The 13,238-nt window shown below is 47.4% G+C and overlaps 1 protein-coding gene across 1 annotated transcript in view; it reads right to left on the bottom strand.

The window, feature by feature from the left end:
- The window catches only part of LOC308150290 (uncharacterized protein), a gene marked incomplete at both ends in the record, with an annotated part of 32,545 nt that extends 21,348 nt beyond the window's left edge, over nucleotides 1-11,197 (bottom strand). The window contains one exon of the mRNA XM_080523138.1: nucleotides 11,101-11,197. Coding sequence (XP_080379264.1) covers nucleotides 11,101-11,197 — 97 coding nt within the window. The remainder of the gene's footprint in view (nucleotides 1-11,100) is intronic.
- Nucleotides 11,198-13,238: the final 2,041 nt, after the last annotated feature.

Here is a 13,238-nt window from a genome sequence, read left to right as displayed (position 1 = left end):
GGTAGTGAAGATAGGTAGTGAAGGTAGTGAAGATAGGTAGTGTAGATAGGTAGTATAGATAGATAGGTAGTGAAGATAGGTAGTGAAGATAGGTAGTGTAGATAGGTAGTATAGATAGATAGGTAGTGTAGTTAAGTAGTGAAGATAGGTAGTGAAGATAGGTAGTGGAAGATAGGTAGTGTAGATAGGTAGTGAAGATAGGTAGTGTAGATTGGTACTGAAGATAGGTAGTGTAGATAGGTAGTGTAGAAAGGTAGTGTAGATAGGTAGTGAAGGTAGTGAAGATAGGTAGTGTAGATATGTAGTATAGATAGATAGGTAGTGTAGATAGGTAGTGAAGGTAGTGAAGATGGGTAGTGAAGATAGGTAGTGTAGATAGGTAGTGAAGATAGGTAGTGAAGGTAGTGAAGATAGGTAGTATAGATAGATAGGTAGTGAAGATAGGTAGTGTAGATAGGTAGTATAGATAGATAGGTAGTGAAGATAGGTAGTGTAGTTAAGTAGTGAAGATAGGTAGTGAAGATAGGTAGTGGAAGATAGGTAGTGTAGATAGGTAGTGAAGATAGGTAGTGTAGATTGGTACTGAAGATAGGTAGTGTAGATAGGTAGTGTAGAAAGGTAGTGTAGATAGGTAGTGTAGATATGTAGTGAAGGTAGTGAAGATAGGTAGTGTAGATAGGTAGTGTAGATAGGTAGTGAAGGTAGGTTGTGTAGATAGGTAGTGAAGGTAGTGAAGATAGGTAGTGTAGATAGGTAGTTAAGGTAGTGAAGATAGGTAGTGTAGATATGTAGTGAAGATAGGTAGTGTAGATAGGTAGTGAAGATAGGTAGTGAAGGTAGGTTGTGTAGATAGGTAGTGAAGGTAGTGAAGATAGGTAGTGTAGATAGGTAGTGAAGGTAGGTTGTGTAGATAGGTAGTGAAGGTAGTGAAGATAGGTAGTGTAGATAGGTAGTTAAGGTAGTGAAGATAGGTAGTGTAGATAGGTAGTTAAGGTAGTGAAGATAGGTAGTGTAGATAGGTAATGAAGTTGTGTAAATAGGTAGTGTAGATAGGTAGTGAAGGTAGTGAAGATAGGTAGTGTAGATAGGTAGTGAAGGTAGTGTAGATAGGTAGTGTAGATAGCAAGGACGTGTCGTCCATATAAGCATAGTAAGCAGTGCTTACCCAACGAAAAAATTAAAAAGGACAGTGAAAATATTAAAATAAAAGTGCATGTAACCGTTTGTTTGTTTTCATTAAAAGAGTCGTATTTTAGGTCCCAGGGCAGCAGGAGTCATTCATTTTGGCGCCACCTGCAGGAGTAAGCACTCGCTATTCTGCTTGCTTGCATTGCGTTGCATTATAAGCACTTCTCTCTCTGCTTTCCCTCGCGTACATTTTGTGAATATGGACATTACTGTCAGCGACCTAAAGGGATTTCGTAGACTGGACTGGACTGGAAAAACACAACTACTGGCTAAAGGCCGCCCGAAGCCACCGCTCACCGATCTTCACACCCAGAAAGGGAGAGTCGCTAGGGGCTACAGCAAGCATGAACAGGTAGTCGCTAGGGGCTACAGCAAGCCTGGTATGAGCGGTTTATATGATTTATATTATTCGCGAGGCTGGTGGCGATCTGTGCTTGTTTATATGGTTTGAGTACTGCTGGTTATGGCTCCTTATTTAAGACTTCCTCTGCTTTTACCTTTGAATGTAGGCCTGTGCCGTTGTGTTTGGAGAGAGAGCTGCTTAATCAATCGCTGAGATAGGCCTAATGTCGCTGTCCGTGCCAGTGGTTCTGGACCAAAAGTGTTTGAGAGAGATAGAGAGGGAGGGTTTGTGATGTGATGTCAAGTGCCTGTGTGACAAAAGTGTGAAAAGAAAGTGTGTTGTGAGTTTACTATGGAGGATGGAAACGGTGTGTGTCTGTGTTGTGCGTGTGTGCGTTTGCGATGTTGAAACTGGACTTGTAGATTGAACAATGAGCACCCCTGATATAGTCGAAACTGGCAACTGTTTTTTTTTTTTTTGGTAATCTGATCACAAAGTGACCCTACAGTTTATTAGCGGGTTGTAGGGCATCAAAATTGCATTTCCTTGAAACTGCGTTCACTGATAGCGTGTATGTGTAATTATGTGTATTTCTATATCTTATGCTTACCCAATCTAAAAGCTCACGGCACGTGCCTGGTAGATAGGCAGTGAAGGCAGTGAAGATAGGTAGTGAAGATAGATCGGATACCATTGTAATTACACTGGTAATGGTATGGAATAAAGTGTCATTACATATGTTCTGTCATTTCATGTTACTTACTGTGTGTAGTATATTACAATACATTTCATACCCTCACTTACTAAATGCATACTTTCACATGAACAAATGCACACAGAATGTACAGAACACATACCCACCCTATTAGAATGCACGGATGAAGACATGTGCGTCAAAGGATTTTGAAAGGTTATTTAAAGTAACATATTGTGTTATTGTGTACCGTTGACACATGTGAAATGTGTGCAAAGAGCCAAGAAACAAAACAAAACAAAAAACGCACACACACACACACACACAGTCACACACAAACGCACACACACACACACACACACACACACACACACACACACACACACACACACACACACACACACTAATCTACACCCACCAAGCCCCCACACATGTCACCTCCAAAAGGGATGTACAGAGACACTGCGAGATAAGGATTGGCTCCAAGGCACGGTTGATTGAATTTGACCCAGAGAGTGCATACAAATGACATGAATGAATGTCCTGCACCGCTCTAGAACATAACAGCCCAGCTAGGATGAGACTTGTTTTATTTATTTTTTGACGAGTCTCCCTTCCAGCCATGTCAGCAAAGTGTCCGCTGTACCGTTTAACATGAACTACAAAGGCAAGAAGAAAGCGTGGGGCCCGCCCCCCACACACACACTTCAGCCCATAATAGTTTAATATGATTTTGGTTTAATACCCATTACAACGCTACAAAGGTGCTGGCGTTAGCGGGGGGTGCGGGGTGTTGAAATTCACCCCGACGCTTCTCGTCCTCAGCCTATTAGCGAAAATAATGATAAGAATCCTGAAAAGAGTCCGGCTATAAATGGAAACAAAAGTGCTGGGCTGGCCAGAAAATGGAGGGGAGCGCCAGCGTCCGCCACAATTTGTGTGATGAGGTGAGCATGCAGCCGCTGACCCAAGGCTTTATGGGTAGCGCCGGGGGGGGTCAGATGGAAAATTAGGTGTTCTCAGAGCTGTGCATTAGAACACTCGCTTCCTTGGCACGGGACAGTCCTCTCCCTCACTCGCTGGAGGGAGAAGAAAGAGAAAGAGAGAGAGGGAGGGGGAAGAAGAGAGAGAGAAAGAATGAGAAAAAGGGAGGGGAGGAGAGGCAGTGGGCAAGGGAGATAGAGAGAGAGAGAGAGAGAGAGAGAGAGAGAGAGAGAGAGAGAGAGAGGGAGAGAGAGAGAGAGAGAGAAAGGGCTACATTATAGGCAATGGTTAGTGCTATTTTCAAAGCCAGAATTCTTCAGCGCAACTGTCTTGTTTACAATGGACACAAATTGCCATTACGCCTGCATTAGGACTTGTGTCCATTGTGCGCCGGCTGAAAATAGAGCCCAAAGAAAAAGAGTGAGGGACAAGACAGAGAGAGAGAGAGAGGGAGGGGGGGGTAAGGAGAGAGAAGGAGAGAATAGGAGTGAAAGAGGTAGAGGTAGGGGCCAATGATGCATAGTGTGCTGATGTTAAAGAAAACCGTCCCGCAATGTCAATGTCACTGATCGTGTGGAATGGCCTTCCTCTGTCATGGAGCCTCTGGGCACTGATTAGGGCTTCAACAGGGGGGGGGGGGGGTTACTGGGCATTATGGAGGTTAGGGGTGGGCATCGACGATCGATAATTGATCGATAAGGATCTTGGTCGATCACAAAATAAAACATGTGATCGACCAAATGTTTTATTTTGTGATCGGCCAAGATCCTTATCGATCAATTATCGATCGTCGATGCCCACCCCTATTATGGAGGTACACTCTCTCGACTCCAAACCTGGCAACGCCGGATAACTCAAACCTGGCAACCTCCTCCCTGGACCCCAGAACTGTTATTCCTATCTAAAGTCTGAGATGAATAAAAGGTGGAAGGCACAGTGGAGGGTATTGAAGAGCAGATCCAGAAAAGTGAACTAACCAGAAGAAGAGAGGGTTTTTTTGTGATTTTCTTGTCAAATAACTGAAGCTTGTGGAAATGATCAAACCCAAGCAATGTCCTAATGTCAGTCTGGATGCTGGGCTCAGAGCAGTGAGCTGTTGGGGCTGCTTTCAACAGGAGGGCGAGAGAACAGATTCAATTTGCACCTCCTAACCAAATGTCCAATGCTGTTTCCCTCTTCCAAAAACCTCTCCCTTCCTCACGCTACCCCCCATCTCTCTTTCATCCTCCCTTCCTCTCCCTGTCTCTCTCTCTCTCTCTCTCTCTCTTTCTCCCTCATCCTTTCTCTCTCTCTCTCTCTCTCTCTCTCTCTCTCTCTCTCTCTCTCTCTCTCTCTCTCCCTCTCTCTCGTTCTCCCTTTCTTCCTCTCTGCCCAGTGCCAAGAGAAGCTGAGGATTAGAGCTGGCACTGGCGTCCATCTGCACACCGGATTTGGAGTGTGGCTACGCTGCGTCCCGTCTGTTGTCCGGTGCCTCTGGAGGACAGGGGAGGGATCGGCCCCAGAGAGAGACCAGCGCCAGGAAAAAGACTCTCTAAAATTATTCACTTCCCCTTCCATCTCACCACATTATACTCCCGGTCAGTCTGTCTTAACAGTAACGGACCGTTGTCTAGACTCTAGACAACATGCAGATTCAAAAAAGCTACTATGTCCGTTATTAAATGAATAATTGTTGTTCATAGACTGATTTGTGACACTGCACATGAGCGCCACCATGACATTTCACTCTCAAATGACTTTTGTTGTTTTTACCCCCCCCCCCCCCCCCCCACACACCCAAACGAGCACGTTATTAGAGCGGGTCGCCATAGCCGACAGGAATGCACAGGGAATAAGTGAGGCGACTGCTCACTGGTTTATTGTGTGTGTGATTCTCTCCCTTTGCTTTAGTTTGCAGCTCTGTTCCAACTCGGTCCATGTGATTTTCACCCTGTGGATTACAGGATAGTGCTGGCACAGCCTCTCTCACATGGCCTCTGAGCCAACACAGCCCAGGTGGGAGCTATGCTCATTCTTTTAGCAGACAGAACAGATCCATCTATTACTGTACATGTGTGTCCCCTCACCTTCATCTATCACACCACTTAAATAGCCCCCCCCCTGCTGTGACGACGTGTACCTTTAGATACCCCTAAGTTGAAATCCTTTACAATGAATAATTGAGTGAGTTTTTTTTTTTTTGAGGGGGCTTTTCAAGGGTGACTTTTCCTTCTACCGCCTTTAGAGGGCGCTGACAGATTGGCGTTGAGACGATTGAAGCGTCCTCCTCCACAGACCGGTGCTGAAGACGACACTTCTCAGCCTCGGCATGTGTGTGAAAGTCTTAGGGACGACCACAGCGCACAGGCACAGTCAGTGTGACAGGCTGGTGCTAACAAGTGAAGGTGTCCCGCGGCGAGTGTCCTCCATGAGAGCCATGAATGGCAGACAGAACACCTTAATAAAAGATGCTGCTAGGCTAAGAGCTAGCCTAGCCCAAATATACCTGTATGCCCTACTGGATGATATACTGTTATATCACACCTGATGCATATGACTGAATCATACTCTGTACAGTTATTATCTTGCTACCATACTAGCACCCGACTGCTCTATAACCTACAGTAGCTTGGTTTAGACATAACCCCCCTGTTCCTCCTCTCTCTATAAGGCTCATTTTCTCTGCCCCCCCCCCCCCGCGCGCGCGCTATACGTTATGTGGCAGGGGGAAGTGACATTGTGGCTTTCTAGTATGAGAACTCCATGTGCATATGTCACCCAGGGAAATAACCCAGATGCAGATACAGATACTCCAGCCCCAGCTCAGATCATTGGCCCAGGCGGCTATGCTAAGTGGTAAGCTTTCTCCCAGAAAGTGAAATGTGTGCGCCGGGAATCTGATGAATAGTGAATTGAATTTCCTGATAAGACTCGGTGTGGGAAATGAGATTTGGCAGTATACTCTGAGTTGATAAGTCTGCACAATTCCCACCATATGCCGTGTGACTCTACAGTACATCTCGCAACCATGTGATTGGCCCGTATCCAAATATCAACAACAACACCACCACAATGCACCCCCATTCGAATGATTGGAACGGAACGACTCCCCGTGGCAAGTATGACGCTCTCTTTTATTTCCAATCATTCTTTTTCGCCATCATTATCATAACTGCTTTGGTGACTGTGTGTCGCCAATAACTTAACGTTCAAATCTGCAGAATAGCAGCACATACCGTCTACCCAATAAAGGCAACTCTGCTGGTGAAATTCCATTGCTTACAGTGATAGCATCGTCCACAGCCAAGCAGCATTCCTCGGGTCCAGACTCGGCTCTGGAGTGCACAGATGCTTAATGGCCTGACAGGTAATATACCCAGACTCCCAGGCCCCCCCGCTGGCCCAAATGCTCTGGCTGGTAAGGAAAAAGAGATGCCAGGAGTGCCAACCTGTTCCAGGGCAGGGGCATCAACCCAGGCCAGGCCAGAGCAGAGGAACACAGATCCACAACAACGGGCAGTGGACTCAGCTGCTGTCACAGGACAGGCGGCCAGGCCAGACAGGCAGACAGTCAGACAGACAGATAGGCTCTTCTGGCTGATATAGAGTTGTTGCTTAGCTGAATGATACCCCATCGTCTCTGGCTCCATTGGTTCTTAGTACCCTGGCATAGCAGCTCCAACGCCTGGAGGAATTACCTGTGGATGGCTATCACGGCCAGGAAGATGAATGGAGGAAACAGCTCAGGGCAGGGCCAGGAGCTTCATCCAAGGAGAGTCTAGAGTTATGGTTTGGCACCAATGCTCCTTTTTTTAATGAGAGTAATTCATCATTACAACATTCACCCCACAAACAAATAACAATAGACAGTCCCAGTCAAAATCCATGGCAAGGAGACAGAATATTCGAGCAGTATCATAAAAGATTAAAAAAAGAAAAAAGCAAGATGATAAGATGGTAAATTCTATCAGGGCTGTCGTGTGTGTGTGTGTGTGTGTGTGTGTTTGTGTGTTTATGCGTGCTGCGTGCATGTGTGGTGCGTGTGTGTGTGTGTGTGTGTTTGTGTGTTTATGCGTGCTGCGTGCGTGTGTGCGTGCGTGTGTGCGTGCGTGTGTGCGTGCGTGTGTGCGTGCGTGTGTACGTGTGTGTGTGCGTGTGTGTGTGTGTGTGTGTGTGTGTGTGCTTGTTTAAGAGAGAGAAAGCGAGAAGGTAGAGAGGCATAAATGGCAGTGGAGTGCTTTCAGCCAGATGGAGAGCCAGGAGAGGGAGCGAAACAGGTTCCAGGGTGTAAGTCGAGCTGCCGTTGGTCAATACTCAGAGACGTCAAGTTATATTTGGCTTCTCTCCGGGGGTCTGTAACAGGTCAAGTTTTGGCCGTTATCTCTTGTTTCCTTACTTCGATCACAGGAACATGCCTCGAAATAGCCCAGAATTCTTTGGATTTACACGTATCGAAATGCTCGAGTTTCACCCATGTCCGTCCGTGGTGGTTGATGATGATGATGACGATGACGTTTGCTGTGTCGTAGGTGGTGGTTTTATTTTGGTCAGATCAGATGTGATCTTCTTGTTGCCTGCACCAGCAGCACAGCCAGGCCATGGAGAGAGAGCATATGCGCTGCCGTTCCTCCTATGCCCTGCCTTTCCTCCATGTCAGGTTCCTAGTGAGCAGGACATGTGTGACTTCCTCCTCCCAGTCCTGCCCACCCCCACCTGGTCCTTTTGAGGCCTCTCCTTGTACACACACACACACACACACACACACACACACACACACACACACACACACAGAGCTAATCCTCAAGACTAGCACTCAGCCCCCGGTGATGTGTTAACAGCTACTATTACTCTGTGGAAATGCCCCCCCCCCCCTCCCGCCTCCTTCCTTCCCCACACCCCCTCCCAGACATCCAGGGGTTAGGTCTGGTTTAAAAGCAGGGGACGAACTCGAGAAATGATAGACGCTAAAAAAACAAACTATGTAGATTCACATCCAGATATATTCGTGGCATGGTGCGCTCGTACTGTATCCTACCCCTTTTTTTTTAGCCAGCATCTCATAAAGCATACAGGGTAATGTCATTGATTATGACATTAAGACTCTGGCATTGAAGTAAAGTCCAATCACACTGTAAGTCCCACATGATGGAGTGGAGAAAAATGTGAAGGAGAAAAGCGAACATCAACTGTAACAAAGCTCAATCACGCTGGGACTTCAGAAACGGAGGGTGAGGTGATACCGTGGCTGATATTCAAAATGGCGGACAGTGGAGAGAGATTTTCCGAACTGTTTATGCCAACCTTCACTCCCTGACATACTGCTGTTCAGATGAATCCATTGGACCGGCCGCAGGCTTTCTCCTCACACATAATTACAGTATCTCCTATTTTATGGTCCCATCCGCGTGCCGTATCCATTACCTATCGATTGTGGGATGGCAACTTTATAAGCTGTTGATCAAGAGCAGAGAATCCATAGATGTTTATTATGGGGAAATCAATGGGGTCATCCTATAGCCTGCAGACCCCCGGCCTTTCCTACCAGGTACAGAGGAAATATAGTATATCCCCGTGGCAACACAATCTCTCAGTAACACCGTGACAGGGTCATAAAATCCCACTGATGTTCTCCTGCCGGAAAAAGAGATCCATTTGTGTGAGATTCGTTTTGAGACAAAAAAAGATCAATGTTTATATATACAGTATATGCTGGCCTGGTTTTCCAACTCCCTTTTTACAAGAACTTGTTTGTTGTTTGGTGGTGGTGGTTTCGTTGTTTGGCGCCAAACGTCACCTGGGAGATGAAATGAAAGATTGCATGTCATTAGTCACGCTCTGCAACCCTTCGAGAACCGTTGCGCGCTCTAAGATGCATGACATGGCAAGACGTGTGTGGAGGAGGGTGGGGGAGAGGGAGAGGGAGGGGGACCGGGGGTGTGGGGTTGTTTGATACCTTTCCATTCCATGCCTTATAATGAACCCGTCCTCCGATTTCTACCTCCACCAGCCCCCCACTGGTTTCACTGTACACATATACAGCCCGCTGTCACAATACTGAGCAGGAATGACACCACAAACCATGAGTTAAAGTACCCCTTCCCCATGGTACGTTCATGGCAAAAATAGAGAAACATTTTTCAATCTTTCATTTAGCACTTTATTTCTCTCACAAATAAGATCTGCCTGGCTCTACTTTTTACGATTGTGTTTATACTCTTGTACCAAGAATATTGGTTTCCTTGTTTTATGACCGTTTTAGGTGGGACATTTGTCATTCAACCAGCCGTCCAAGATCACTAAATCAAAGTGGTTATAAAAATGAGAGGATAGCAAACACAACCTGTGGCAATTGGAACAGCTTTGAGCTTTGAAAGGCAATTGGCAGCCTCAGTGACAGGATATACACTTCAGTACAGTTAGAGAGAGAAAGACAACAGCCAGTGCTGAAATAGTCTCTCCAATTGAATACTTACACTTGAGCACATCTTCACTTCACAGCTCACACTCTGAGATCTCCAACACAGAATCAATGGCAAACTGCCGCTAGAATTCCACTGAATTCAGGTATTTGGCTCCTGCTCTGGAGCTCCTAGCCAAGTATCTTACTTAAGTAGCCAAGTATCTTACACAGTGAGCTAAATCAAACACTCCATAAATGAGACAAGAAAGGGAATCAGCCTGCCCTACAGTAAATGCATGTTGCAAAGTAAATAAACCATTGATTCGGTATTGACGGTATTGATTAAGTATCTGCCGCAGGTGTGATTTTGAATGGTGCTCTGCTCTTGTGTACTCCACGATGTTTGTTTCTATAAGATACATCTGCATTAGCTTACAGTCTCTCTCACTAGCGCTGGAGATACTCTACCGTGTCAGATAACGGACAGACAGAGGGCAGAGAGAGAGAGGGAGAGAGAGAGAGGGGGGAATTGGAGAGAATGAGACAGACTTATAGAAAACAGAATAAGAGAGATAGAGAAAGAGAAGGGGAGGGAGATAGGGAGAGGTCGAGATATGGAGAAAGAGAATTGGAGGGAAAGAGACAGACTAATAAAAACTGAAGTGAAAACAGAATAAGAGAGACAGACAGGGAGAGAGAGAGCGAGAAAGACACAGAGAGAGACAGACAGAGAGAGAGAGAGAGAGAGAGAGAGAGAGACAGACAGACAGACAGACAGGAAGAGAGTGAGAGACAGAGAGAGAGAGAGAGAGAGAGAGAGAGAGAGAGAGAGACAGAGAGAGAGAGAGACAGAGAGAGAGAGAGAGACTGTTCGTCCCAGTGAGGATTTCAAGGGTATACCTGTTGATGTGATGGAGTCAACAAGAGACCGACAGGGGAGCGAGACACAATAATGAATGAGATTAGAGGGACACGGCAAGAGAGAGAAACCTACAGCCCTCTTTACCACTGGATCACAGAGACAGAGAAAACAGAGGATATGGAGTAATGTTGAGTGAGTTGCAGAGAGAGGGCAGGGCTACAGCAGGAGGGAGGGAGGGAGGGAGGGAGTGACCGAGGGGAGGGAGGGGTGGAGGACGAGTGCGCAGGAAGGGAGGGAGGGAGAGAGAGAGAGAGAGAGAGTGAGAGAGAGAATCGCAGGATAAATCCTTACTACATAATGATTAGGGCTCACAAGCCCTTCCTGTGACAGGGAGTGTAGAAGTCAGGATTACAACTGTCCAGAGTGAAGCCGGCGCGTGCAGCAGGCACCGCGGTTCTGGGGGGAAGGAGGGGCGCAGGTGCAGAGGAGGAGGGGGGAAACAACACTGCAACAACAACAACAACAACAACAACAACAAGTGTTCACCCCAAAAACTGCCAACACTAGAGAGGAGCGACTAGAGAGGGCTTTTCAGGGTGGCGGGAATCCATCCATGCAACAACCTGCTTTTTCGACCGACGAAGTCCAACTTCTGAGGCCGCCGGCCCGCCGCCGCTGCTGCTGCTGCCGCCGTCCCCCCGGTTCGGCCATCTGTCGCGGGGGCACTGGCGGTCCCGAGCCCGGCATCTGGAGCACGCTGTGTCATATTTAATGGAGGGGCCGCAGCGCCACTCAGAGCAAAGGAGAGCAGGGGGAGCAGGAGATTCGGCGGCGGCGGTGGAGGCAGCACCGGTTGCTCTACAGACTTTGTGAGTTGTTGTTTTTTTTACGCTGAGAAAAATGGACTTTCGGTGAGAAATGAGTGCGTGGCCCCCAAAGATGGAGTACATCTGTTTTCTTTCGTCTGGACGAGACAGAGTCGGCCAGTGAGAGCGGGGAAGAGGACGGATAGAGAGTCATGACTGTCTGGGGGGAAGAGAAAAATGAAAACTTGCACGTTGAGAGAAAAAAAAACAGAGTTTTTTGTTCTGTGCTCTAACTTTGCAGCGTTGGGGCTATTCTGAGGTCTTTATTGGCCAGGAGAGGGATACAGATTAGATGTGTTATCAGAGGTGAGAGGCTGTTGAAGACGCAGCAATTCCTGCACATATTGATTTGCCACACACACACACACACACACACACACGCAAACCCATACACACGAACGGGACACACACACACACACACCCTTTCTCCCCCTCTCTCTTCTTCTACCTCTCTAACTCTCTCACTCACACACACACACACACACACACATTCATAATACACAAACACATCAGCACACTCTTACATACAGTCTTCCTCACTGACACTGCCCCATTGAGTCTCTCCCACACCCACCCCCATCCTTCAGATCACACCGGGACCTCTTACCTGCAGACACCTTTGATAGGGCAACTTCAGTCTTCAAGCCTTACTCTGGAAATTAGCTTGTCAGTACGACTGCGGACTGCCACTTTTTCTCTTTCTTTGTTTTCCCCTTATTAGTTTTCCTCTTGCACCTGCTGTCTTCAATCTCCTTCCATCACTCTCTCCATACACCCCCCCCCCCCCTCCCCTCTCCCCCCCCCCCCCCCTCCTCCCCTACCAGCAAGAGATAATGTGACCTTCTGCCAAAGTGCTGGAAACCATGCCACCGTCGCAGCGGGCTCCTCTGTTGCTACTGAAATAGACTCAAACAAGTGCCGAAAGGAAGGGAACCAGGGGGAGAGAGGGAGAGAGGGAGAGAGGGAAGGGGAGAAAAAAAATAATATAAAAAAACAAAAAAACAGGACAGCTGAAGCCACGGACACGGAATGAGCGGTCGGGAGCCAGGGCTGGGTGCGGATTGCCAACGCAGGTAATAGATCACCTTCACTTCTCCCTTCACCTACCGCTGCCTATAGCCTTGTACCGCCGGTACCTACAGCCAGCATACCTGACTGTCTAGTCTCTGACTATCTGTTGATGTGTGGGAGAGAGAGAGAGAGAGAGAGAGAGAGAGCTCTCACTGCATGCCTTGTCACTGTCACTATTGTTATTGCACTTGTGTTTTTCGATTTTAATCGGAAGTCATACTTTTGGGGGTGTGAGGTGCTACATGTGTTTGTTTTGCTGAAAAGTCGAGAGATTGGTTTGAGATTGCAGAACCCCCCCCTCCCCCCTCCCCTCCCTTTCTATTACCCATCCTCCACCGACTCAAGTCCAGTCCAGTCAGTGGTGTTGTCTTCTCAGGACAAAAACAAGCAGGTTACTTTGTGTGTATGTGTGTATGTACTAGTAGGTGAACTGTGAGGGGGAGTCCAGTCGAACCTGGGACAAGGGACCCCCCTAGTAAGGGACATCAAAGGACTCGGGGATTTGGGCAGTGTGACTGTGGCACTATTGCCGTGACTACTGCTGTGGCCCGTGCTTTAACTCACCGTGTCACAGAGGATTAGGCAGAGTGGATCGATTCATCATTATAAACAGGCGGAACAGCTGGGGGGGCTGGAGGGCCTGTTGTACTGTACATCGCATGCCGAAGCTGGAGAAATTGAATTGCCATCGAAGAGTGACTTTGGTCCTCTGGGAGAGAATGAGAATGAGGGCATCCCATCCCAGTGCCTTAGTTTCATCAATATAGAACTGTTCCACTGGACATGTACATGTCCCCCCACCCTCAGCCCCCAGCAATCTTCCCCTACCACCTTGATGAGGATGGACACTG

This window comes from Nansenia antarctica (genome assembly GCF_963989245.1).
Source record: "Nansenia antarctica genome assembly, chromosome: 2".
Classification (NCBI taxonomy): domain Eukaryota; kingdom Metazoa; phylum Chordata; class Actinopteri; order Argentiniformes; family Microstomatidae; genus Nansenia; species Nansenia antarctica.
This window is presented reverse-complemented; position numbering and strand designations above follow the sequence as displayed.